At 41.0% G+C, this 23,630-nt stretch overlaps 3 protein-coding genes across 11 annotated transcripts in view; 1 reads left to right on the top strand and 2 right to left on the bottom strand.

Annotated features, from left to right (window-relative positions):
• The first annotated feature begins 30 nt into the window (after positions 1-30).
• Positions 31-6,836, top strand: pkaap (A-kinase anchoring protein pkaap). 3 transcript variants are annotated; one of them, XM_076527744.1, is made up of 9 exons: positions 31-161; positions 2,154-2,916; positions 2,991-3,114; positions 3,185-3,472; positions 3,600-3,714; positions 3,799-3,967; positions 4,032-4,105; positions 4,187-4,239; positions 4,412-6,836. In XM_076527744.1, the coding sequence occupies exons 2-9, from the start codon at positions 2,405-2,407 to the stop codon at positions 4,499-4,501; spliced, it is 1,425 nt and encodes a 474-aa protein (XP_076383859.1). In that variant the 5' UTR covers positions 31-161; positions 2,154-2,404; the 3' UTR covers positions 4,502-6,836. The 3 variants fall into 3 exon arrangements, with proteins under 3 accessions (XP_076383859.1, XP_033327972.2, XP_076383860.1); XM_033472081.2 differs by lacking the exon at positions 31-161 and adding an exon at positions 1,201-1,755; XM_076527745.1 differs by lacking the exon at positions 31-161 and adding an exon at positions 1,784-2,010.
• Positions 6,205-9,307, bottom strand: LOC117221268 (G-protein coupled receptor 143). Its single transcript, XM_033472082.2, has 6 exons — positions 8,873-9,307; positions 8,696-8,807; positions 8,465-8,559; positions 8,204-8,382; positions 7,767-8,094; positions 6,205-7,705 (listed from the first exon to the last, which is right to left on the bottom strand). Exons 1-6 carry the CDS (start codon positions 9,020-9,022, stop codon positions 7,484-7,486), a joined length of 1,086 nt encoding a protein of 361 aa, XP_033327973.1. The 5' UTR covers positions 9,023-9,307; the 3' UTR covers positions 6,205-7,483.
• An 857-nt stretch (positions 9,308-10,164) lies between these two features.
• The window catches only part of kcc (solute carrier family 12 member kcc), a 275,901-nt gene continuing 262,435 nt past the window's right edge, over positions 10,165-23,630 (bottom strand). For 3 of the 7 annotated variants that reach the window (XM_033472194.2, XM_033472201.2, XM_033472200.2), the window contains 5 exons: positions 22,747-22,854; positions 21,938-21,991; positions 19,682-19,968; positions 18,934-19,073; positions 10,165-18,414 (listed from right to left, as the gene is read on the bottom strand). In XM_033472194.2, the coding sequence (XP_033328085.1) occupies positions 18,323-18,414; positions 18,934-19,073; positions 19,682-19,968; positions 21,938-21,991; positions 22,747-22,854 (681 nt within the window). In that variant the 3' untranslated portion in view covers positions 10,165-18,322. The remainder of the gene's footprint in view (positions 18,415-18,933; positions 19,074-19,681; positions 19,969-21,937; positions 21,992-22,746; positions 22,855-23,630) is intronic. The other 4 variants (XM_033472197.2, XM_033472195.2, XM_033472196.2 and 1 more) reach the window with 4 other exon arrangements.

Genomic DNA, 23,630 nt, shown 5'->3' on the forward strand with positions numbered 1-23,630 from the left:
GTAACTGTACACGGAAGAAGATTTTTCGAGGAGGCGTAAAAGCACCTTCGAAACCGTGTCACACATCGTCGCCCGAAGACATAGCACCTGTGTTACGTAATTTAGTGTTGCTAGATGGTGTTATCGAGCGTTCCTGTTTAATTACGTGCGAAAAACTACAGGTACAATTGAGCCGTTTATTTTGAAAGTGGCATAAGTCACTTTGTTTTTAAGTCGATACATTTAAGGGTTTATTTAAGGGTTATTATTATTATTATTATTATTATTATTATTATTATTATTATAAGGGTATATTTAAGGGTTTAACACGTTTAAAAATATGGATGCTAACTTTCGAGAAGATTCACTTGTATTTGTTATCTCAGGATAATGATATTTTTCTCGGTATAAATAATTTCGTATAAACATTAAGAAAATCACCACTTTTCATTACGGTAAAGTGACTTATGCCACTTTCAAAATAAACGGCTCGATTATGCACTACACGACTATGCTTTATCGTTTCGAAAGGTGTTCCAAAGTCATGCTAACTATGTCCACGCCGCTCGAACTGTCGCCTAGGAGCAGGATAGTTTGTTTCGAAAAAGAAAAAAAACAGCCATTGCGTATTCACGGCATTCGTGCAAACATTTATAGTCCGAACTGATTTTATTGTCTGCCTCGGGTCGCTACCCCCTCCACTTCGCGGCTCCGACATTCTCAGCTTCCCCATTTTCTCAACTTCTCGTTGATGCATGCGTATTATTATTATTATTAATATCTTAGAATTCAACGAGATCTTTCTAACGATTAGTTTGCATCTCATCGACAAGCGTTCCACGATGGTGTTAAATTGAAAATCGAAATCCTCGACGTTAATTACAACGTTGATGGATCGTAGGTCTCGAAACTGTACATACAATTCGTGAGAAATGCGACTGCCCCCCCCTCTCCTAAATGGCGAATCGTAGCACAAACGATCGTACGTACAGCGAATCTATTTTCTTCGATAAATTTTGTATTTCGAGTCGAGAACTCGGGTAGATCGATTTCCAACAAGGCTACGGTTTGAACGTGTCGAAAAGAGTGAAAATCGGGCGAAGTAACAACGGCGAGACGAGAATCAGTTAAAAATGGTAATTGATGATGCTCGATGTACGCGAGATGCGCCATCGAGATTTCTCTGCAGTCGTGTCGTTGCGAAAGCGCTTAGAATAATCGCGTTTCAGACGGTAATGCGTTCCACGAAAAGCTTTGACATATCTATGATTTCAGCAAATTATAAACGATCGATTGCGCAAACACGTTGTGTCGGATGTTTTGATGATCGGTCGCTTATCTTTTCTTACTCCGTGTGCCCCCCGTCTCACTCTCTCTCTCTCTCTCTTTCTCTCTCTCTCTCTCTCTCTCTCGAATGGAGCGAGAAAAAAAAAAGGAAGAAAATTCCCACGGAATCGGCCGCATCCGACTATCCGTGCAACGAATGTACCCGAATGGCAGGCGGTGATGACATTAACGATGCCTCGGTGAAATGTCATGTGCTGTGTGTGCGCGCGATCAAGGAAGTTCAACCGTGTCGTTTTCCTAATTCAGTGTTCGGTGCCGTGGCCGAATCGTAGCATTCATAGGCGACTCAGAATTTTCTCACCCGCCGCGAGAATCGGTCCTCGCGCGTCACCGTTTTAAACATCATCTCCGTCGCCGATCGCGTTGCATCGCGTCGCTTATCATGTTTCCTTCTGGCGTGAACAATGTTTCCATTTTTTAAGAAGTCTGGTAAATATCCGCTCCTCGGCTAAAGCCCGAAACCGTTGTTGTTTGACGTTCCTAGCCCTCTTTGGCCGTGTCGCACCTAACCTGTACCGCGAAAATACTTCTCTGCTCCGTAGGCAAAACAATTATAGGAAAACTGTCAGTCCAGGTCTGGATGATCGAGATCTGTGAATCGGCATGTTGTAGTCTCGAGAAAAAGAAAATGTAGTTTCTTCTGTGCGAAATAAAAGTGCGATCGAGCAAAGATTTACTTTCTGGGTATAAGACAAATTAAATATAAGTGAAATAATTTTAGTTCAATGGATTAGTTTGAGCAAACATAATTTTGTTTGATATCGGAGCGAAAGAGATACACCGTTCCAATCTGCACACGTTTCTCAATGGTTGTTTCGTTATTTCAGGGCAAAGAGACTGGCTCAGATCTTTGCAAGCTTCCCCCACAAAACCGACGAGTTCTGGGAATTTCTTTGGTCATGTATTTAACGGAGGTTCGTCCGTTCAAACATCAACAGGTGTACTGTGCAGCTTTGAGGAGGAAGAGGAAGATCAAACTTTCAATGGGGACGACGCGTGGTGCTTCAGCTCGCAACTTTCTAAGACTCTTCCACAGATCCTCGCGGATAAAGGTGCTTTAGGTTACTTCATTCAGTTTATGGAGACAAGGAACTGTTTAGCGCTTATTAAGTTCTGGTTGGAAGTGGAGTGCTTGTGTAGTTCGGTTAACATAGAAGAGACTAGGAAGGAGGACGTTGGGTTGATAGATTACACGGAGAATGATAATAGTCTTTCTAATACAGTGGACGACAATAAAAATTTCCACTGTCAGGTGACTCAGAATAATGGTAATGAAGTTGATAACACGTTGTTCAGTGAGTATGTAAATAATAATGATAAGAAATCAAATTGCAACGATATGCCAAAGACTAGTCAAACTATAAGCAGAACTGGACAATCGAATTACAACTGCAAGAGACGAGACATGACAAGGCAGGATGCGTTAAGAATTTATAAGAAGTATATCACGAAAGATGCGTTGGGCATAAATCAAATTCCCGAAGATTTGAAGGCGGAGATGGAGAAAGCTTTGGCTTCCGAAAATATTGAGCCTATGTTGCAGTGCCTATCAGCTGTTCAAGAAATCGTATACAATATATTAGAAAACGAGTAAGTGCATGGTTCGAAGCGCGTACAAATTGTCACGAAACGGACAATTAAAATTTTAACGTTACCACTTTCAGGCACATCAACGACTTCTCGAGAAGCGAATATAACTGCAAACATCAAATTGATGTTCTTACAAGCGGCAATGTCCAGTTGACAGACATACTATACAATGAAACTGCGTTCTTTTACTTTATGGAGGTAATAATCCCTTGCGTATTTACTTCTGTTTTATAAATATATATCTGTAATGAATCAGATTACGTTTTAGTTCATGGAACTCGAAAATAAACGAGAGCTGCTGGACTTTTGGATGTCTGCTATCAACTACAAGCAGAACTTGTTGGAAAAGAAGAGTGCCGCAAATCCCGAGGAAGCCCAGTCCGATGCATTGATCATTTATGATAAATATTTTAGTCTGCAAGCGACGAAGTCACTTGGTTTCAGTGATATAATCCGATTTCAAGTAGAAGACAATATATGTCACGAGGATGGGGAGGGACCACGACCAGACTGTTTTGATAAGCCCTGTAAAATTGTATATAATTTTTTGAATAAGGTACAAAATCAAACCCTGATGTTACGCAGGATATTAGAACTTTAATTTAAGATCGGTAATTCGAGACTCATAAAGACCCTGATAGAGATTGCAACGCCATATTGAGATAACATTGTACTTTTTCCAGCATTATCTACCTACTTTCTTATCATCACAGTTATATTACAAATACTTGTCGGAGTTGATCAATACCATACAAAGCAGTCCATGCTCGAGTATGCACGCTAGGATAAAAAGAGCAGGTTTGTATGTTTTTATTATACAAACTCTATTTATCTTCGTTATAATAACAACAATTATCTTTATGATATTCCGATAATTGTTAGGTTCGGATTGCAGCAGCGTGAGTTCCATTAGTATTAATATGCAAAGTACCCTGCAGGCAGGGAATGAAGGGAGGTCGACAAATAGCAAAGGATCCATCGGCGGTGGCATGAACATCGACACCAGGCAACTTTACGATCCGGATTCCCTATGGAAACGTAATAAATATAGGTAATATTAGAGTATCAGAGAATCTTGTTTGACGAACATTTCGACATTCTGTTTTGTTTTTCAGTTTGAGCGTGGGTTATATCGATGCCTTAGGAAGGTTTATAACCGAAATAGAACCGGATCCTCAAAGAAAATGTGGTAAGATCTTCGAGACACAATTATATTTTGTTAATGTTTCACTTTAAATAACTGTACTAATTAAACGAAAAACAATTTTAGAATCGCGCTTAGCACGTGTTGTAAAAAGACTTGTAAATATGGACAATGATAAGGTGAGTTATCTTTTAGTTGAGGTGTGATTTTTCGTCGAAAATAAAATGCGCTATCTGCTGCGATTGTTTTAACGAACAATCTATTATGCAGGCATATACCGTTAAATGCATTGAATTAATTAAATATATTTTGGTAACTTACCTTGAAACTCTAACGAATCGATATGATTAGGCTAAAGAAGAATTAGCGTGGAAGATTGCCGAGATGATTGTTCGTGAAATAACATCATTGACCCTGGGAGCCTCGAATTTTTCATCTTGATGACGGAAACTGCGTTGCGAGGATATCAATTTGTTTCTTTTTTTCCAAACGATATACTTCACGCTTCGAACGGACGAAGGTAATTATATTATTTAACAGATGAATATTTTGCTTTTTTCAATCGCGAATACTTTGCCAAAGTGCCAAAACGAACGAGACGAATAATGTTTTATTACATTCTAAGAACGAAATTCAGAGAGAGAGAGAGAGAGCATGGTTTGCGTTCATGTTTGTCAATTATCGTAATTTTTATCGCTGATGTATTCTTCTTGTGTACGTTATATATGAACGATCCGTGCATTTATGTTGAGTCTATTATAAGATTACAATTGTGATCAGCATAGAATTAATAAGTACAGATATATTAATCTTTTTTTGAATTCGAGCTCTGGTTACAAGATCATCGTAAATGTCGTTGTCAAGTATTTGATATAGTTTCGTATTATAAATAAAACATATTGTACCATTTCGTTTGCTGAACGGATGAAATACCGCGCGACTTATCGAAGTAGCATACATTTTTTTTTTTATCCGAAGGTGATCTTTTTTCTACTGCTTTTTACTTTGATGAGATTAAATGCGCTGTCTTCTTTTCGCCGGAGATGATATTAACGATGAACAAAGCCTATTGCTTTTTGTTCGATAATTATGTTAATTTTTCGATCGTCCGACTGCCAAGTACTTTTCGCAATTTAAGTTTTTTTTATGCTGTGTCGTGTAACTTTCTTCTCGGGGAATAATGTTTTTCACTTTACAAAAATCTAGAAAAAGACTAAAAAAAAAGACAATTTTGCTACCAACGAATAAACCAGTGACGAAGTTTAGGACATATCGGCATCGCCTAAGATGCGATTAGAGTGCGTTATTATGTATGTGGCTCAATATTCAGGAGAGTAAAATTCATTGTAACTGTAAGAATCATTAACCTGCTATGCCACACTTAGGGTAAATTCAACCCCAAAGAATTTAGTAAAATAATCGTATTGGTTTTTTACTAACAGAAGTATATTGCTTCCATTTTAATCCAATTGTGTCCCTTGCGATCGAGAGAAGCACTTTTCATTTATCGTTAGGAAAGTAAAACATTTACCTAACAGATTTACAAGCGAAAGTTGTTCGACTCAGAGGGGAAATTCTTCCATATAATCCTTACACATTAGACATATACGTATATAGCATCTTGGCAGTATTTATTCTAATTTACTCTAGAATAGACCATGTAAGTAATGTAAAAAAAGGAGTGTGGTATGTCCGTGTTGTTACTGTATAGTTACAGAATCTTTATACACGATCAGTCTTATAATGTTAGTATTAGTAGTTAGTAACTTAGCTTTACGCAAAGATTATTTTATGGAAATTCAATCTATTTTTAAACAGCGACTTTTGAAAGAGGAAAACGAATGACATATATCTTAAGTGAACCAATTTAAATTTAAGCGTGTAAACTATGAGAAACAGTTCGTGACTAATATTAAATTGTTAGTCGATAACGTTGAAATCGTTGTACATTATCGTTCTCCTAGCATCAAAGCAAGCGAATGACAGTAATATTGGATTGGTCTGTAAATAACTTCAACTTTCAACATTTATTTCAATTCGATATATTTTTCAACGCAATAGATATATCAAAATGTTTCTGTTATTATTTAATTAAATTATACCACGTCAGAAGTTATTTATGACACAGTCCAATAATTTAACAGTTAAGCTTTATTGTTTCCTTTTATTGTTGCGTACACTTTCATTATGCTTGTCGTGTTCAAAATGAAAAAACTGTCTTCGTATTTCTACTGAGTAATTTTTTGGTGCTATGAAGAGAGGGAGGGAAAAACAAAGTGAGCTAATTGATCGAAAATTAAGTAGTCTTGTAAAAAGAACATATATGTAAACAATGTCCTCGGAATGTCTTTAAAACACTTATCACTACTAGCGTTGTATATAAGAATTTTTTTATCAAGCGGAGGAATGTTGTACGAATACAAGTCTGTTAATCAAAACACGAAACGAAAGGAGAAGTTGAGGAGATATCTGTTTCGAGATTCAACGTGCACTATTTTCTGAGATAGACATATTTTTTTAGAGGTGCTCCTTACTCACTGTAACAAAAGTGATGATCGATTTTTCAATTGTGATGCCCGTTATATTTATATAATGTATGTTATATACATGTATATATATATCCATATATATATACATATATATATATATATCCGTACAAACTGAGTGCTCCGTTGAATAGTTTGTAATTTGTGAAACAGCAATGCCTCAGCCTAAAACATACTAGATGTACAAAACAAGAAAAGAAGTTAAACTGATTAAACGATAGTATTACGTATACATGTTCTTCTTACATTTGTAAAAAATAAAGCCTCTCGTATATGCAACAAGTAACAAACGTGCTCGCCGAAAAGAGCACTTCCAGCTTTAGAGTGATTAAAATATTTCGCCCATAAAGCTCCATACCGAGTATTATCTCTAGATCAATCTACTTTCTAGTAATGCACTTCTGAGAAATCGTTAAATACTCCTTACGATTATAAAAAAGTTACGTAAAAAAATTGGTTGCATCATATGCATTGCAACAACTTTTGCGTTTACGTATTTACAAAATGCCCCAGGATTTTCAGATCAAAGTATCTTGGTATGTTTCATGATTCGAGGAAGTTCATTATTAGCTGCGTAGGACAAGAAATATCTAATAATTATCTTTATTACAGTACGCGATAGTCAGCCTTGCATCGAAAAGGCATTGGACAATGCTAATGTCTCTGCAACTATTGTTATGTTTATTTCTATTCGTAAAACATACTGGCGATGCTTTATCAGAAGATCTCGAGATAATTCGTATATTATATAATCTAGCGTTGTTCTCGTTCAATTTGTTCATATAGTAAGCCACCGATTGAGCACATTAGAAAAATATAATTCCATTTAAAAAAACAGTAGGCAAAGGTGGTCAATGGATACGGTTTATCACAGTTTTTAAAATGAAGACGATCCATTTATGCTCGTATGGGGAGGACAGCCAAATTTCGGATCCAATAATGGCGACGATTCTGTTAATCGCATGCCAACGTCCCCTTTTGTGATCTGGCTTTTGAAGTTGCCGATCTTCTGACAACACTCTAGTCGAAACTTCTCCCTTTTGCCCCATCTCTTGTACACGAGCGCGTTGAAAAACGCTTGGAGAGGATTAGTTACAGCCTGTCGATTAAAAGTCTCGATTAATTAAATTCGACAGAATAGAATCGCGAGATATACATACCATTATATACCACAAAGTTATAATAGCTTTGATCGGCAGCTGGAACCACAAGGTCCACAGTAAGATTCCGTTGATCAAATTCGGCAACCAGCACACGTAATACGCTACATTGGTCAACGCGAACTTCAGCCTTATCGTTTGCACCAGTTTTCTTTCCCTGCCTGTTATTTGAGCCAAACTACATGTGACTGCAGTCTGAAGATCTCGTGTCGACGCGAAATACAATACAGGATTAACGATCATAACTACTGCTAATAATACATAGGTAGCACAATAGTTCGGTAATATGCGTAATATGGCAGTGGACAAAGAAGTCAAGTTGTGGCAGCTGGAAACAAACGAGTTAATTCAGTCCCCCGAAAGTTCGTAACAATATTGTTAGCTTCAGAAATAATAAAAATACTTTTATTATTTATCAGAAAACAGAAAAGACTTACTTTGCATCTGGAATGTATAAAATTGCTAAACCGAACGTCGTGAGAATTGCAGGACATATCCATGCGAATGCATGGTAACAGGTGGGATGACCGGATCTATCCCCAAGCAATAACTTCATGTCTATCGCGTAACATAGCGTCCAGATCCATGTTGCCATGTAAAAGTACTGAGTCCAAGCCTACAAATGCATGTTGCAGGTGCTAATTACAATGGAAAGACTGTAAGCTAACTCGTTGCTATAATCTTTTAATAGAACTGACCGACGACAGTGCACAGAAAACAACGCTGGAAGTATCATCCTCCATCGGCATTATCGATTTGAAGTTCATCCAAAGTACCGATCTTATAAAAACGCCTAGAAATAAATGTAGAACATTCATATAATCTCTGTTAAAAAAGGTACGCGTAAAGACGAAGCGAGAACAGCTTGGATGGGATTAATATTTACAAAGACTTGGCGGAACGTAGCATTCGGAGAGTATGTTGCATACCTAACGAGGCGAGAAAATCGGCAATAGCGAGCCATATAATGATTTCTCGACCTCTGGATGAAGAGAAACCTTGCCATCGATGAGGCAGACTGGACGTTTCCCTTGGCAATATCTGCAGATTAATTGTTTCAATCTCTTTGACAAACAAAATAGGGTGGAAACGAAACTTTTGCTTACCTGGTACACTGCACCCAGGATCCCTATCATAGACGAAACCATGCACACGATGTTGTAAGCATCGGTGTTGAATTCTTGCATGACAAAGATCGCCATGTCCGTTCTGTTCGAGTGATGACAACAGAATGTTTGTATCGTTGGATCGGCCATATTATGTCTGGATTCGGTTTCTCGGGCATTGATCGAAGGGACGATAAGAAAAAAAACTATCGGTGATAAGATACTGTATACTTAATTCGTAGATTGTCTCACGTCTTAGGTACGGTCACGCGAAACTGCGCCGCCGGTTCACCTTTGATCCAACGTCGTTCTACGATGATCCATGCAACGAATTAACGACACCTCGCTCATTTTTTATCTCAAAACGAAGCCGTACGAGGCTTCTGGCGCATATGCGTCTGCCCCGTCGCCATGCTTATTGCCTATTCAGGGCGCCTCGCACTGTTCTCACTGCCATCTGAACTTGCTGCAAACTTGGGCGAACTAAAATTCAATATGGCGGTTTAGAAGCGGTAATTCAAATTCGGAATTCTAGGGTCACGTCGGTGTATCTGCTGTACAGATTTCGTTGCACAAATGATATTATCTAGAGATGCGTAGCTGCTTGATAAAGAAAAGATGGAGCCACCGGCGTTTTCTATTAGAAATAAAAAAGAAACGCGTGCAAATAGAAATATTGATCGAGAAATGCAGTGACATTTTCTTACAACTTTCGAACCAAAACAGTTTTTGATTGATTAAAAGAAATTCGATTTAATAACTAACCGATCGGCGCTAAATTCAAATTTTTGGAATCGTAGTGTGCCGTCAATTGGTATCGATTTTTCTATTACTCCGTCGGTAATTTTGTTGCAGCAGTTTGTGTGTCTCGACGTTATGCGTAGCGGCGTTGTACATATTTAGATTTTACAGATCAGATGATTCTTGCCGGTATTTACATTGCTTCTTATGAGAAACGCGGCAAGAATCATTCGCGCAAAATCAAAAGAAATATTATCTCACAACACGTAGTCGTTACTAAATAATCTCACTTTTGTTTTCTTATAAATTCGACTGGGAAAAGTTACTCCTAACGATCGACTACTTATTTAAATTAGTACATAATACTAATAGCACATCTAATGATATTCAAAATTATTCGCAGCTTTTGAAATCCTTTTCCTGGACACGTTAGTTGATTTAAATAAATCAAAAATTGAACAAAACTTGGAAACAGGAAATAGAGTGCTTTTTTGGAAAAAGTAAAACGGCTAAGAGAATTGTAAAAATGGGGAATAAATCGAGGCAATGTATAGGTTGTATGTCGTTTATTTATTTAATCGATCTGATCGCGGTATAGTTTCTTCATTCATTATACTTCGTCTTCCATAAGTTAATTACAAGTATTTCATCATCGTCTAGAATCTAAAAGGGTATAGGGTAAAGTTTGCCATTTTTTTTCCTTTTCTTTATAGGTATTTCACAGTATTGACTCTATTACATACGCTAAATCAGATTGGCTAAAGTGTCCTCGTATCTACAAATATATCTTGTATTTCTCCCATATACATATACATATATACACATATATACAGAATCCGTATATGTGCATATCTATATATACATATATTTGTCTCTCGCGACGCGGTCCCCCATCCCCCCACCCCCCAGAAATCCTCGTGAAATTGATTCCCAGGGTGCACAATCCGACTTACGGTTCCGCTCGTTTCATCCGCACCCCAGCCCCCCCCCCGGTTCCGCCCCCGATTTTTTGTTACTTTTCTTTCGTTTAACGCGCGGCTTTTGTTCGTCCGGGAACAGAGAGGTTCGTTCCACGCTGTCGAAGGAACGCAGAAAGGTGACCTCGAGGAGAGGAAAAAAATGAAACCCGAGACTCGACTTCCGATCCTTGGTCTCCTCCCCCCTCCTCTCGACCGATCTTCCCCTCCCCGTTCGCGTCGCCCGTTCCTTCACGTCGATCTTCCACTTTTCTCTCGCTGCCTCGTTCCTTTCGTTTCTCGTTCCCGGCTCGTTTGTTTTCTCCTTTTTTCTCTCCTTTTGTTTAAATTAATGTATAATATGTATAATATAGGTTTATCCGCTTGATTTGACACATGTGATTGAGGTCTCGAGCAAGTATCGCCTGCTGCTTAGCTCGCATCTCACAGCCTAGAGGTGATTTAAACCGGACGCGAGGCCCGTTCACAACGGGACGCAATCGCGAACGACGCTTTCCATGTCCTCCGATGATCGCCCAAACCCGCGGCTGTCTTCTCTCGTCTTCGTTTCGGTTGCTTCCTTTTTCTTTTCTTTGTTAATCTTCGTACTTCTTCCCGCATATATATATATTTTTATTTATTTATTTGTTTATTTATTCATTTATTTATTTATTTATTCGTAGAATTCCGAGGCGAAAAGAGAAACGGAGAGCCTTTCCCTTTTCGCCGAATATCTCTCTCTATCGTATTTATATGTGCACATATGGTCAACCGTGTTCCTGTTATATGCGTGTGTACGTGTTCTCTCCCCGGGCGCGAGCGTGTTGTTCGTATGTGTCTGTCTCTCTGTGGTGTACGTGTGTGTTCTCGTCTACCGTTTCGTTCGAGTAAATACGACATAGTAAAATATTAAAGCGGCAGCAGAGTAAACGCTGCAATACTGGTTCGATCTATGAAAATGACGTCCCGTCGCGTTCTCCCCCGTTCTTCGTTCCTCTTGTTCGCCGCCGATTCTCTCTATATAATTTCGTCCGCTCCGCCTCGTGCCTCGGCCCGTCAAGCTCTCTTTTCTTTTGTAATTATTCCTCTTTTCCCGTCTTTATATCTATCTATTTATGTACAACGCATTCAGCAGCATCTCATCGCCCGGAACAGCTCTCTCGTCCTCCTCTCGCTTGCTTGCCGTCACGGAACCGCGCGAACCACTCGATACAGAATCGATATACAAAAAAAAAGAAAAAAAGGAGAAAGACACGACCACGCGAAAGCACACAGCCGGACAGTACGAACCGTTTCTGTTCGACGTTGACGAACGACCACCACTTCTGTCGAAGAAATCTGTACGGCTGAACACTTTCGCGGGCCGGTGTACCTTGATCTCGTTGATCAATGGGAAGTATATATATATATATATATATATTTTTTTTTAGAACATTGTTCACTTCTCTTCTTTACATTTTCAATGTTTCAAGAAGAAAGACGCATCGCACCCGTCGGGATCTCTTGATCGGCGCAGGCATGAAAGTTGACTGCGCGCGACGGCGCATGCGCGGGCCGTCTACCGCGTGAACAACGTCCGTAGAAACCGTCCGCGGTTTCCGCGTCGTCGTCCTAGTTCGGAGCGTTCGCCCGGTAGACGGGCACCGCGCATGCGCCGTCGCGCGCAGCTAAGACGTCTCCGGCGGCCAGGCGCGCCGTGAAAACAATATCTCGAGCGCCGTCGAGTTCGCGCCGATACCGTCTGGCTCCGAACACCGTTAGAAGCGAGAAATCACACCGCGATTTTGTCCGACGCGAGACAGGAGATGCTTCCCCGTTGCCGGAGTTCTCGCGGGCCGAACGATCTGCGCGCGGCTCCGTGATATCAGCATCGTTCCCGGCTGCCCCTCAAATTCCTCGCCGCGAATAAACTTTTCTCATAGTCAACATGTCTCGTATATAAACTATGCAGTGCCGACGCCTATCAGATAGGCAAGTACACATAAAATATATGGTAGTCGACAAGTGAGTAACGTATTAAAATTAGAAAGTACGTGTCGCAACATCGTGGACGATAAGATAGAGGGAGAGAGGGAGCGTCTCGTGAACCTAAGCGTTCCCCGGCGTCCTTTCTTAACAATAAAGTCGTACAGTCGTCGTCCAATATTTGTTTCTTTTTCTTCTGCTTCTTCGTCTCTTTCTGGTCCTCCATCATCTTTGGCGATGTATTGCTTGTTTTTGGATCCGTCCTCTCTTTTCGGCTACACCTGCTTCGACGAGGTGCTTAAAGCTCGCGCGATACCTCCCACGTGATCGCTGGCTATTCGATAAACACGCTGGCGATGAGGTAGATAAAGGGACGAAACTCTTCGACGTCGAGAGTTCACGGTCCCTCGACGATGCTTCTCGCTTTGCGACTCGCTGACGCGTCTCTTTCCCCGGCCGTCTTTACCACTTTTCCAACGTTTTCCGCTCGACGCGGCAAGGTTATGTTCGCTGTTCGCGGCGCCAGCACCCCCTCGACGGAACGACGGTCGGACCTCGAAGTTCGATACAAGTACTCGGAGCATATGGAAATGAAATCGTAAACGGATTAAAGGATACAAATCAATCTCTACGAATTGTATAGGTTAAGTGTAAGATTAAAATCTACGGAGAGATTAAGTACAGACGACGAATCGAGTTGTCGATATCTTGGTTAAACGAATCGAGGGACGATCGACGATCGCCAAAAGTAAGTAAACAATAAACGCTTCGGAGATTGTTTCGGATTCAAGAAGTTCGCTGATATCGATAATATATAATATATAATATATAATATATAATATATAATATATAATATATAATATATAATATATAATATATAATATATAATATATAATATATAATATATAATATATAATATAAATATATAATATATAATATATATAATACCGCTGATCGATCGACTGGCTTCGATCGCCTAACAAGATATTTTTTTTTTTAAATGACAATTGATGCAGCGAGTCGCATATACAATTTTTTACTCCACCGAAGAAAGGATTCTAGAACGGCTCCGGTTTATCTTTTTCTTTTTTTATCGGCCGGCTTGCGAACAGCGGCGAAGGTTCTCCGAGTTGCTCGACTCTTTCCGGTTTGGATAAACTTTTTTGACTCGTTCACGGACATCGATTAAAGTAGACAGTGACGGTTACAGTTTAAGTCACCCGCTCTACGTGGTTATTACTAATGTTAAAAAGATCTCGCGGTTCGTCGCAACTTCGACCTCCTCTTCGCGCATAAACTATTCAGTCGCGTGCACGTACACACGCGCGCGCGCGCGCGCTGTGGCGCGATTCGACGAATTCGGAAGTCGCGAGTCAACGGAGGAAGAAAAGAATCGGCGATCGATTATCGTCGAATTCAAGTGAAAATTGTTACGCACACACAGTGTGTGTGTGTGCAAGTCAAATCGAAGTTTTGCGATTAACGAAGTTTTAGCAAACGCTTTTAAATCCCCGCGAATTACGGTTCATCGAATGCCACACATGCCCGCACACATATACGTACATACGATACAATATTCATTTATTTATATTTATATATATATATGTATATATACATGTGTATATACATACATATGTATATGCGTATTAGATAGTGCCTATCTAAAATGAAACATGGCTGAGAGAGTCTCGGGCCATGCATGAAACGTGACATGCACACGACACTTAAAACGCGACCGTTCGCTAACGCTATCCTTCGATGAGAGTCGGTTGAGAAGAAATCAAGATGGCGGTCCGGTTAAAGGAAGCCATCGATGCAACGGCCGGAAATCATCGCGCACCTCGATCAAACAGAAGAAGTTCTCTTTTATCGAACAATCTCGAAAATAACAAAAATTCGCAATAAACCGTGATTTTTGTAATTCGTAATAAACCGAGATCAAGAAAAAAAAATTGCAACAAACAGAATTCCAATAGGAGTCCATTTCTTCTATTAATTTGAACAAATTGAGGACGATGGAGAACAACGGCGATCGTAGAATGCTTCTAAAGCCTTTAACGCACGAAACCCGCGGTTATGTCGCAGGTTATGTCGTCGACTTTTGCCATGCGGTTGCAGCGATGGCCGCCATTAAGGCTGTCGGTGCTCGATCGGCAGTTTCCGGAGGAGGGCCGACCGGTAGGCCATGGACGATAGAAACGCGAACCCAGACGAGGACATCGACGCGCGACAGGTCGGCGATTACACTGGGAGGTGGAGGGGGGGGGGGGTGGAAACAAGAAACGAGCTTCAGTCCCGAAGGGGATACGCGTGAACGTCCGCCATGATTCTTCGATCGATCGCGCGCACTCTGTGAGTCGGATGGGAACGCTGCTGGCCGAACCTTTGTTCGCGGGGACGCCGCTAGGATCGACGCGAGTCAAGTATAAAACGGGGGGTGAAGAAGAGTTATCTGTGCGTTATTCAACGTGTTCCTTCTATAGCCTGTTATCCTTCTCTTTTTTTTTCTCTCTCTCCTATTTCGTTCGTCCATCGACGCCGACGATCGGCGGAGTCTCAGTGAGAGAGAGAGAGAAGATTGTCCCTTCGAACTGATCCGAGACAGAGCTGGGCAATTCTTCCACTTGGCAGCGAAATTAAATGGCACCTGAGAGTCTTTAGAAATTTGTTGAAATTTTTTTCAATGAATTATTTAGACACGTTGTTGCTCGAGGAAAAAGATTCGCGTGCAGCGAGCACACTTCGAACGGCGAAAATTTGTTCGAAATTTCGCCTCGCCGTTTAACACTGAACCTACCCGAGCTCTCTGACGAATGGCTAACCTCTCTGCGACTTCTCGCCGTTTCGATCGAAGTTTCAACGATCGAACAAACGAACAAACCAATGGGGACCACCGATCATTTTCGACCGGCGCGGTAGATTCAGTGTTGAGGTTGTGAACTACGGCGAAGAATGAGAAATCGGTTTCTAGATATTTCATTGGTTTTTCTTTTCTTTTCCAGAGTGTTTGGGTCGACGACGAGGTTTGCCCATCTCTGCTACGAGAATCTCTCTCTCTATATATATATATGCACCGATGGCGGAAATTAAACACCATCGATAATTTGTTCGCGGTATAATGCTGAGAGAGAATTCTCTTGTCTGACGCGTTCGCGACGCCGTGTCGATACTTCGCTTAAGTAGTTTAGGTACTGATACATTAATAATACTTTAAGAATTCTCCGGCGATATAGTGTACACCCGGTAGGCTCGATATAGATCTACGTCTCTGTACAAGAATACCTAGGTTTAAGTTCCTTAACATGTTACGTCGCTGCGAGGCGCATTAGACTTTCCCCTAAACACGTTTAGAGCTCTATTGCTGGTTTATCTCTGAGACAACGATACGACAATTAGAACTTTCGACCTTGGAACGACACCCGACACATTCTACCCACAATTCTCCATTGGAAAACAAACGGACGCGCGCGATTTCGCGAAACAAATATTCCCCGTCCCTGGAATATTATATAATATACAATACCGTCCATCACAACACTATCGGTTCAGGAAACGTCGTTTTAAAACGATTAAAATCGTAGGATGCTTTTACAAAAAAAAAGAAAACAGAAAAAACGAAAAAAGAAACAAAAAAACTCTATCGACGATTCATTATCGCGTTGAACTCGAGAAAAATCGTTCGAGACATCGACGAATTGTCACGTCATTTCGGGTCGATCTAACCTAACCCTGTGCGCCGAGTGATCGGCATAAAAGGGCGCGTTTACAGTCGAGAGCAAAGGGCGTCGCCGATGGTCGTTCCACGGCCTGAACGATTACAGAGTCACGATCCTCGTCGCACTCGTTCCAACTACGTTTTTTTTCCATTTTGTTTTAGTTTAGCTTGAACGTAATCCTAACATCAAGACTGTGGCAGTAATATACTTTTCTGAAGACGTCGCCGATGACCGCTTTCCGGTTTGGTCGTGACCCGGGCAACTTTCGTCGTTCGCTGAGGCAAGATCGACGGGGCCACCGCCCGTCTTCCGGGGATTCGTGGGAACCGGATGGGAGCTCGAATCCCGTCGCGTGGTCGGGGGGGCGCGCGTACGCGTTCGCACGTCCACGCGAGCGAAGTTCGCGCGCGGCAGCGTTCACGGGCCGAACATCCGGCGCGGCGTGCATGCGCGTTCGCACGTCCACGCGAGCGAAGTTCGCGCGCGGCAGCGTTCACGGGCCGAACATCCGGCGCGGCGCAGCGCGCGTGCGCGGTGCGCGTTCGCGTTCGTCGGCGTGGATCTCGGCGCGCTATCCTAGGCTAGCCTAAGTCTCACCTATAAGCGGCAGAATTATACATATACAATATCCGATATGCGCGCGTCGCAGTCGCCCCGCGGCCGATGCGATGCGCGCATACCCCATTATACCATACACTCTCTATAACGACGATGCGTGTAGAAAAATGAGCCTCTCGCGTCTTTGGTTAAACGCGAAGCATTTAGAAAGTATTCTGGCAGTGGTTTCGTAGATGCTTCGATCTTAGCCTCGGACCAAAAATTTTGATTTCAGTTTCAACAGGAAATTCAATAATTAGAATCGTAGCGACCTTTTTTCATCGGCTGGTTTTCTTGCTCTTTTTCCTTTTGTACTCGGGTCTCGGTTCTTTCCTCGTCGGTGCAGCTCTTTGCGGAAAATCTTTCTCTCCTCCCTCGTCGTCTTTCCTCCTCGCCATCTTCGTCGTAACTCTCTTTTCTTTTTTTTTTCTTTCACGCGACGAAGCAACAACGTACGATTCGATGGTGAACCGATCAATCCTTTGGAAAGTGTCGAGTTCGTGTGCCGGTCGTCCGTGTTTTTTTTTCTTTTTCCCCTCTTTTCTTTGCTATCTGTTTTTTTTTGGTGTCACACGGAGACAGAGAGAGCGAGAGAGAGAGAAAGAGGAAGAGAGTGAGAAGAGAAAGAGAAAGAAAGATAGAGAGGAAGAGAAAAAGAGAGAGAGAGAGAGAGAGAGAAAGAAATTTTCTGGGTTCGTTCTTGCTTTCATCGTGTTTTTTTTCTCTTTTTTTTGTCGTTTTCGCTCCTCCTTTTTTTGTTGTTGTTGTTGTCGTGTGTATACGGATTAAAACCACTTGTTGTCTATCTCATCGAAAAAAAGGGACGAGTGTAAATAAGATAGATCCTACGGTTACGATCCTAGTTTACGTGTGAAGTTCATTATCATTTTTTTTTGTTCTTTTTGCTTTTGTCGATTTTAAAAGGAAACTTTTATATCCTTTGGCATGTCACTTTTGGCCTTCTTCGACGGTGATCGCGCCTCGGAGCGAGCCTACTTAAACGCGCGATTTTATTTATTTATACTCGATCCGAGTCGACCGTTGTTGTCCGCGGAATATAACCGCGCGCGTCCACGTTCGTGCGCGTTGCTCCTTTTGTATTTTTGTTCGGTTTTTTTGTTCCGTCTCCTCGCGACTTTTGCTTCTGCCTCCGGTTTTTCTTTTCTTCTTTTTTTATCCGTTCTTTGTTGTTCCGACCGGTGACCGTGTGTACGAATGTATGTGCGTGTGTGTATGTATGTGTCGCGTGTAAATCTCTCTCTGTATTTATGTGTGTATGCGTGTGTGTAGCGCAGTGTACGTGTTCGTGTGTATCGTGGGTTTTATGTTAATGTTCACAACGCGAAACGCAAGTGACTGCTCAGACAATGGCACAAGAGCAACGTGTTCCTTAGGGTGAAGTCGTTTAGGTCTTTGAGAAGTAAACTAGATTTCTGCTTTTGCGAGGCGGTTACTTCGATCCATCCCGGTTTAGTTCACGAGTAGATGGTGATCACCTCCCGGCCGCCACCGCGCACCATCAGCACCCTCTCCAGACCCTCGGTGAGAACCTCCAGGAATTCCATGTCTGGTTCACGGTCGTCAAGGACATATCAAAGAAAATCAGTGAGCATCTTGAAGACCCTCGAACAAGAAGATAGCATTAGGCTCGCGATGAGTCAGCTATCTTTCAACCCTTTGCACTCGAGCGGTGACTCTGAGGCACCATTAAAATTGTTACATCACGTTTCAAGGTAATTTTTATATGATAAAAGCTTAGATGTAAACAATTGTTAAAAGTCCAATTGTTGTATGAGTCACAAGACTAAATTTCATACGCATGAAATGCACTTTATCATATAAAATGGAAATACTATAATATATAAATAATAATAAATAATAATAAATAATATATAAAATGGAAATACTATATACAAGTCAGATAAATTAATTTAGATTTACAGTTGAAATGGCTTCGAGTGCAAAGGGTTAACACGTTGGCTTTGCTGCTTTCTAAAAGGAGTCGTATCTGCTTCAAGGATAGCATGCTCGCGATCATCCGAGGACAATGCTACGGTTCAACTGACGATTCCGTAGAAAAGGATACAGTTTGATTCACGTTCCATTTTGGTGTCCCGCGGCGGCCCAGGCAGATTGAGGATGACTAACTGAGCGTCATGGCTCTTGTTGACGATCACTTCGTTCAGCTTCACGGAAGTGTGCATACGCCTCACGTCGCCCTCGTCACTGAAATTTGCGACACACAGATATATTAACGATTTAACAAAGCGAAGAATTTAATAAACATTATAATGCGGCTCTTATTCTCTTTGACCGCCACGCTAACGACCATAAGAATTTCATAAAATTGCACCGTTCGATTCGGTTGGACAACAATAGAATTTCTTCAGCGTTCTTACATTTTGCGGATCCTAATAAACTTAAGAAGCTACAATGTATTTGAAATTGATTTATAATTGAAATATAGGGTGACGTGGCAGCCAAAGTGTAAACAATTGCCAAGTTCGACGACCGGACTGCAGATTTGTCTGCAAATTAAAAGATTGTTTACGTTAATTGCGTGGAAACTAAGAGACAGATACAAAATGTTCTTACTCATTTAACAATTTTCACAAGTTATACACGATGCAACATTATTCTCTGTCCACTCAACTTTATGAAAAAGTAGCTTAGTCTATTAGGAATATTATTATTATTATATTATTATTATATATTAATTAATAATAATATAATATTATTATTAGTCTATTAATCTATTAATAAATAAACTAAGCTACTTTTTCATAAAGTCGATTATTAGTTATTATTAGTCTGTCAGCTTATCGATGACGTACGGTGTGATGGTAGGTTTCTTCGCCTCGGGCGCCTCCTTCTCCTCGTTCTCCTTCGCCTCCTTCTCCGTGTTCTCCCTGTTATCCTGCTTGGGCGAACCGCCGATCAGCTGGGACTGCTCGTCGTTGGCGTCCTTCGCGTCCCCGGCCGCCTGGTTGCTGTCGCCGGGCTCGGCCTCCTTGGCGGCCTCCGCCTCCTGCGCCGGCTCCTGGCTGCCCGGCTCCTGGAACCTGACCTTGGTCGGCACCTTCACGTCCACGTTGTGGTGGTGGTCGACGATCGCCTGCACCTGTGTGCCCCACGAGAACCGGTGTCAGTGGCGTAGGCTCGGCCGCGGCGTGACCCGAACAGCATTATGAGACAGTCAAAAGTGTGTCGAGAGACGACTAAACTCTAGCGTCAAAGCACTCTATATGATGGTTGCCGAACAAAATGACCACTATGTAAGCATTCCGGGGTGAACGTGCCAATCAAGCTGAAACTGGAGCCTTGCTCGGGAGAGTTCCAGAGAGTCGATGCACCGGGTGGTCCCGGGGAAACGAGAAATCGCCACGGGGGAAACGGTGCGCAGCGAAATTGCTTCGAACGGGTCCCCGTTGTACTCGCGGATTCACCGTTCGCACTCGACGCCATCTTCCCACGAAATTCAACATTTTTCCACATTTTTCCAGCTTACGGTATTTCCGTTTTATACGACTATCTTTTATACTGTCGTTTTTTTTTTCGATTGTCGGTGCATATTATGCGTACGATATTGAATTTTGTGACATAACCTTGACATAACCTAAACAGTTTGATGACAATTCGATAGCAATTTTTAGCGGTGCCTCGGAGTTACCGTTCGAGTGCAAACGGTTAATAATTTAGTCGATTTTCAAGAAAGATTCCTTCGCGGTAATTTCCGTTAGACCTGCGTTTCCATTAGCAATTATTTTTCTCCATTTTCGACTTTCGGTAAAGGCTAGATTGTCCTACTGGCCACGACGGGAAATTCTGTTAAAAAATATTGCGGTTCTATTTTGATGGAAACAAGGCTTCATCCACTCTTGAAAAATGCGCAGGGACGAACTGTGGAGAGAAACGTACATCGAAATTCTCTAGAGGGCTAGGTTATGTGACCGACAATGCCCGATACTGTGCAGTTTTTCTCAAGACATTTCAACGTTTACCTGGGACACCCGGTATACACGAGATGGAGCACTTAAATGAAAACGCTTGAACATCTCCATTCCTTGCAGTCGTACAAAAGAAATCCTTAGAACTGGATCATGCTATCTCGAGAGTCACTTGTATAAGAAAAAGCTAGTTTTTTTTTAAAATAAAATTTCAAGCTCTGTAAAGCATCGATATAGATCACACGTTAACTATAACTGTATTACAATTTTATTAATTGTAATTGCAATACTATAACTGTATTATAATTAATAATAATTGTAATTGTAATACTATAACTATATTATAATTAATAATAATTGTAATTGCAGTACTATAACTGTATTATAATTAATAATAATTATAACATTACAATTGTAGGAATATACTGCATTTATGTTAAGTTGAATCATCGACAGTTCTGTGGAGCACTGACAATATTCGATGATCCGTTGCATTTAGTAAAATGAATCGAATACAATAAATAATAAATAACCGTACGAGCCATCTTGAACGACCACAGCGAACGGTATAGTTCGGACGATCCCATTCGCGCGCCCCACCCCGTTACATGAACGCGTTACACAGATATGAATATTGTAATACATGTAATCATGAGCAAGAAAGCAAACTGGTGGAGGCTTCGATTAGGGAAGAAGTTTTCTGATTCGATGCTGTAACTGATGACGGTGCGTTTTGTTATTCAGCATGGAGTCACCTCCATGAGTTCAGTTTCTCTGGATGAGTTACAAACGAGGGGGGTCATGGTGGGGCGGTCGGGGGTCGGCGGTGAGAGGGGGGGGGGCTTTGTGATTGTGGCATTTTTATTTGATTGATCTTTCTTTCTTCCATGAGCTTGTTTGTCAGATAACGAGATGCGTTGTTATGAAGAGAGCAAGTATCGGATCCGGAGATAGTGAGAGAGAGAGAGAGAGAGAGAGAGAGAGAGAGAGAGAGAGAGAGAGAGAAAGAGACAAAGAGAGTGAGGGTTTGATGGTGAGGAGGGCGAGGGGTGAGGTGGACGTTGGACACGTGTCGACGACACTTAAAAACAGAGTCGGGGATAAGAAGAGAGACGGAGGATCTCCGGGAATTGTCTGACAAACCAGAGGTAAATTGTCTTCGGCGGGTACCTCGTTGAAGTCCACCAATGTCTGCACCTTATCCGTGACGAGCACGCAACAAAACAGACACATACCGATCAGTATCGACGTAGCAGTGTTTCTACACTTACATATTACATAGAAAATTAGATAGAAGTTTCGCGCGGTTGCCGGAAAAGCTTCGAGCCATCTCAGGTTTCTTCATTGTCAACTTCTTATTAAAAGGAGTGACGTCAGCGGTCGCAAGGATGACGATAAAATGATCATCGAAACGGCGGAGCGACAGCACCCGAGATCTGTTCGAAAGTTTGTCCGACAATCCAACGTATACAGCAAGTAATTAATGTGTCCTCCCACTCGATTGTTTTTGCAATAGGTTCGTGCAAAGGATAACGCATTGACGTGCAGGAAGAAGAAGATACAATCTATTTCCTTGCACGAAATCGTTGCAAAAAGCTGAGTGGGCGAAACCATTGTTTTCACTGACTGTATACTGTGCTAGTAATTATGAAAGCGATTCAAGTCGAATGTTTCACCCGCTTTATACAAATTTACGATATTATAAAAATATATATTTTTTATTATTAATATTATTAATTATAATAATAATATTAATAATATTAATAATAATATTAATATATAATATATTAATATTATTAAAATATTTCCACTAATTTATATCAGTGAAAAAAGAAATGAATTGGAGCGTTTCAAATCTTTCGCCTTAAACCACCTCGGTAATTATTAGCACCAGGCACATAATCAGATTAGGCTACGAAGAGCGGTTCCGGAAACACGGTCTCGCCACTCACCACGCCTAGGGCTTCCTTTCTGTTCAGTCGCAGCTCTCGCAGCATCTGGTTCCTCTGTTCCATCATCAGGGTCCGCTCGTACGTGTAGGCTGATATATCGGAGTCCATCTGGAAACATAGATCATTTATGTTGATTAGCTTCCTTTGTCATTATATTACGCGTCCGACAAACGGAGATGATACATGAACAGCTTTGAGACACATGGGTCAACTCTGATTAGAACAAACGAGGGGGCACTTCGTTCAATCTCTACGACCATTTTGCCCCTAGGAATTTCTTTTTTGCCAAAGGATAAAAAGATTAAAGTTAATACGAGCAGATGTGAAACAAAGTAAATCAAAAGTGAAACAAGTGGTATAGACAGATGATAAATCGGACGTGGAGTAGAACTGCCAAATTATGACACAACAAAGTTACTATAAAAAAATGGCGTTTGTCTTTAGATTATATTATTATAATTATATATATATAATTATTATATTATTAATATATTTATTATATTATAATATTATAATTATAATATATATATATAATAAATATATTAATTATTATATTCCTGTTATGCTGACCCCGTAGCTCCTCATACATAATTATTATAATATAATATAATAATATATAAAATTACATTTCAACAAATAGAACCCGTTAACTCGACACTTTTTTTTAAAATTACGTTCCAAAACATTGCAAATCACGTTCTGCAATTAGTATCTTGATCGACGGACCATGAAAGCATCTCCATCGATTTTGACTTTAAGCTTTAATTCATTAAAGAGACTGCATGTGAACTTCCACGAATCAAAATTACCGTTTGATTGGAGCAACAATTACAGTCTAATTAGTCAACCAACGCGAGCATAGCGAAACGACACAGCGAAAGGTT

This window comes from Megalopta genalis, unplaced genomic scaffold, assembly GCF_051020955.1.
Source record: "Megalopta genalis isolate 19385.01 unplaced genomic scaffold, iyMegGena1_principal scaffold0037, whole genome shotgun sequence".
NCBI classification, from domain to species: Eukaryota; Metazoa; Arthropoda; class Insecta; order Hymenoptera; family Halictidae; genus Megalopta; species Megalopta genalis.

Bases quoted from the DNA above. Each gene is read 5' to 3' on its own strand.
- LOC117221268 (XM_033472082.2), bottom strand. From the start codon at position 9,022: ATGGCCGATCCAACGATACAAACATTCTGTTGTCATCACTCGAACAGA. The intron at 8,383-8,464 runs GTCAGTTCTATT...ATGCATTTGTAG, and splicing joins TTTTCTGTGCACTGTCGTCG to GCTTGGACTCAGTACTTTTA. The intron at 8,095-8,203 runs GTAAGTCTTTTC...GTTTGTTTCCAG, and splicing joins TTATACATTCCAGATGCAAA to CTGCCACAACTTGACTTCTT.
- pkaap (XM_033472081.2), top strand. From the start codon at position 1,731: ATGTTTCCATTTTTTAAGAAGTCTG. The intron at 3,473-3,599 runs GTACAAAATCAA...TACTTTTTCCAG, and splicing joins TATATAATTTTTTGAATAAG to CATTATCTACCTACTTTCTT. The intron at 3,968-4,031 runs GTAATATTAGAG...TTTGTTTTTCAG, and splicing joins TGGAAACGTAATAAATATAG to TTTGAGCGTGGGTTATATCG.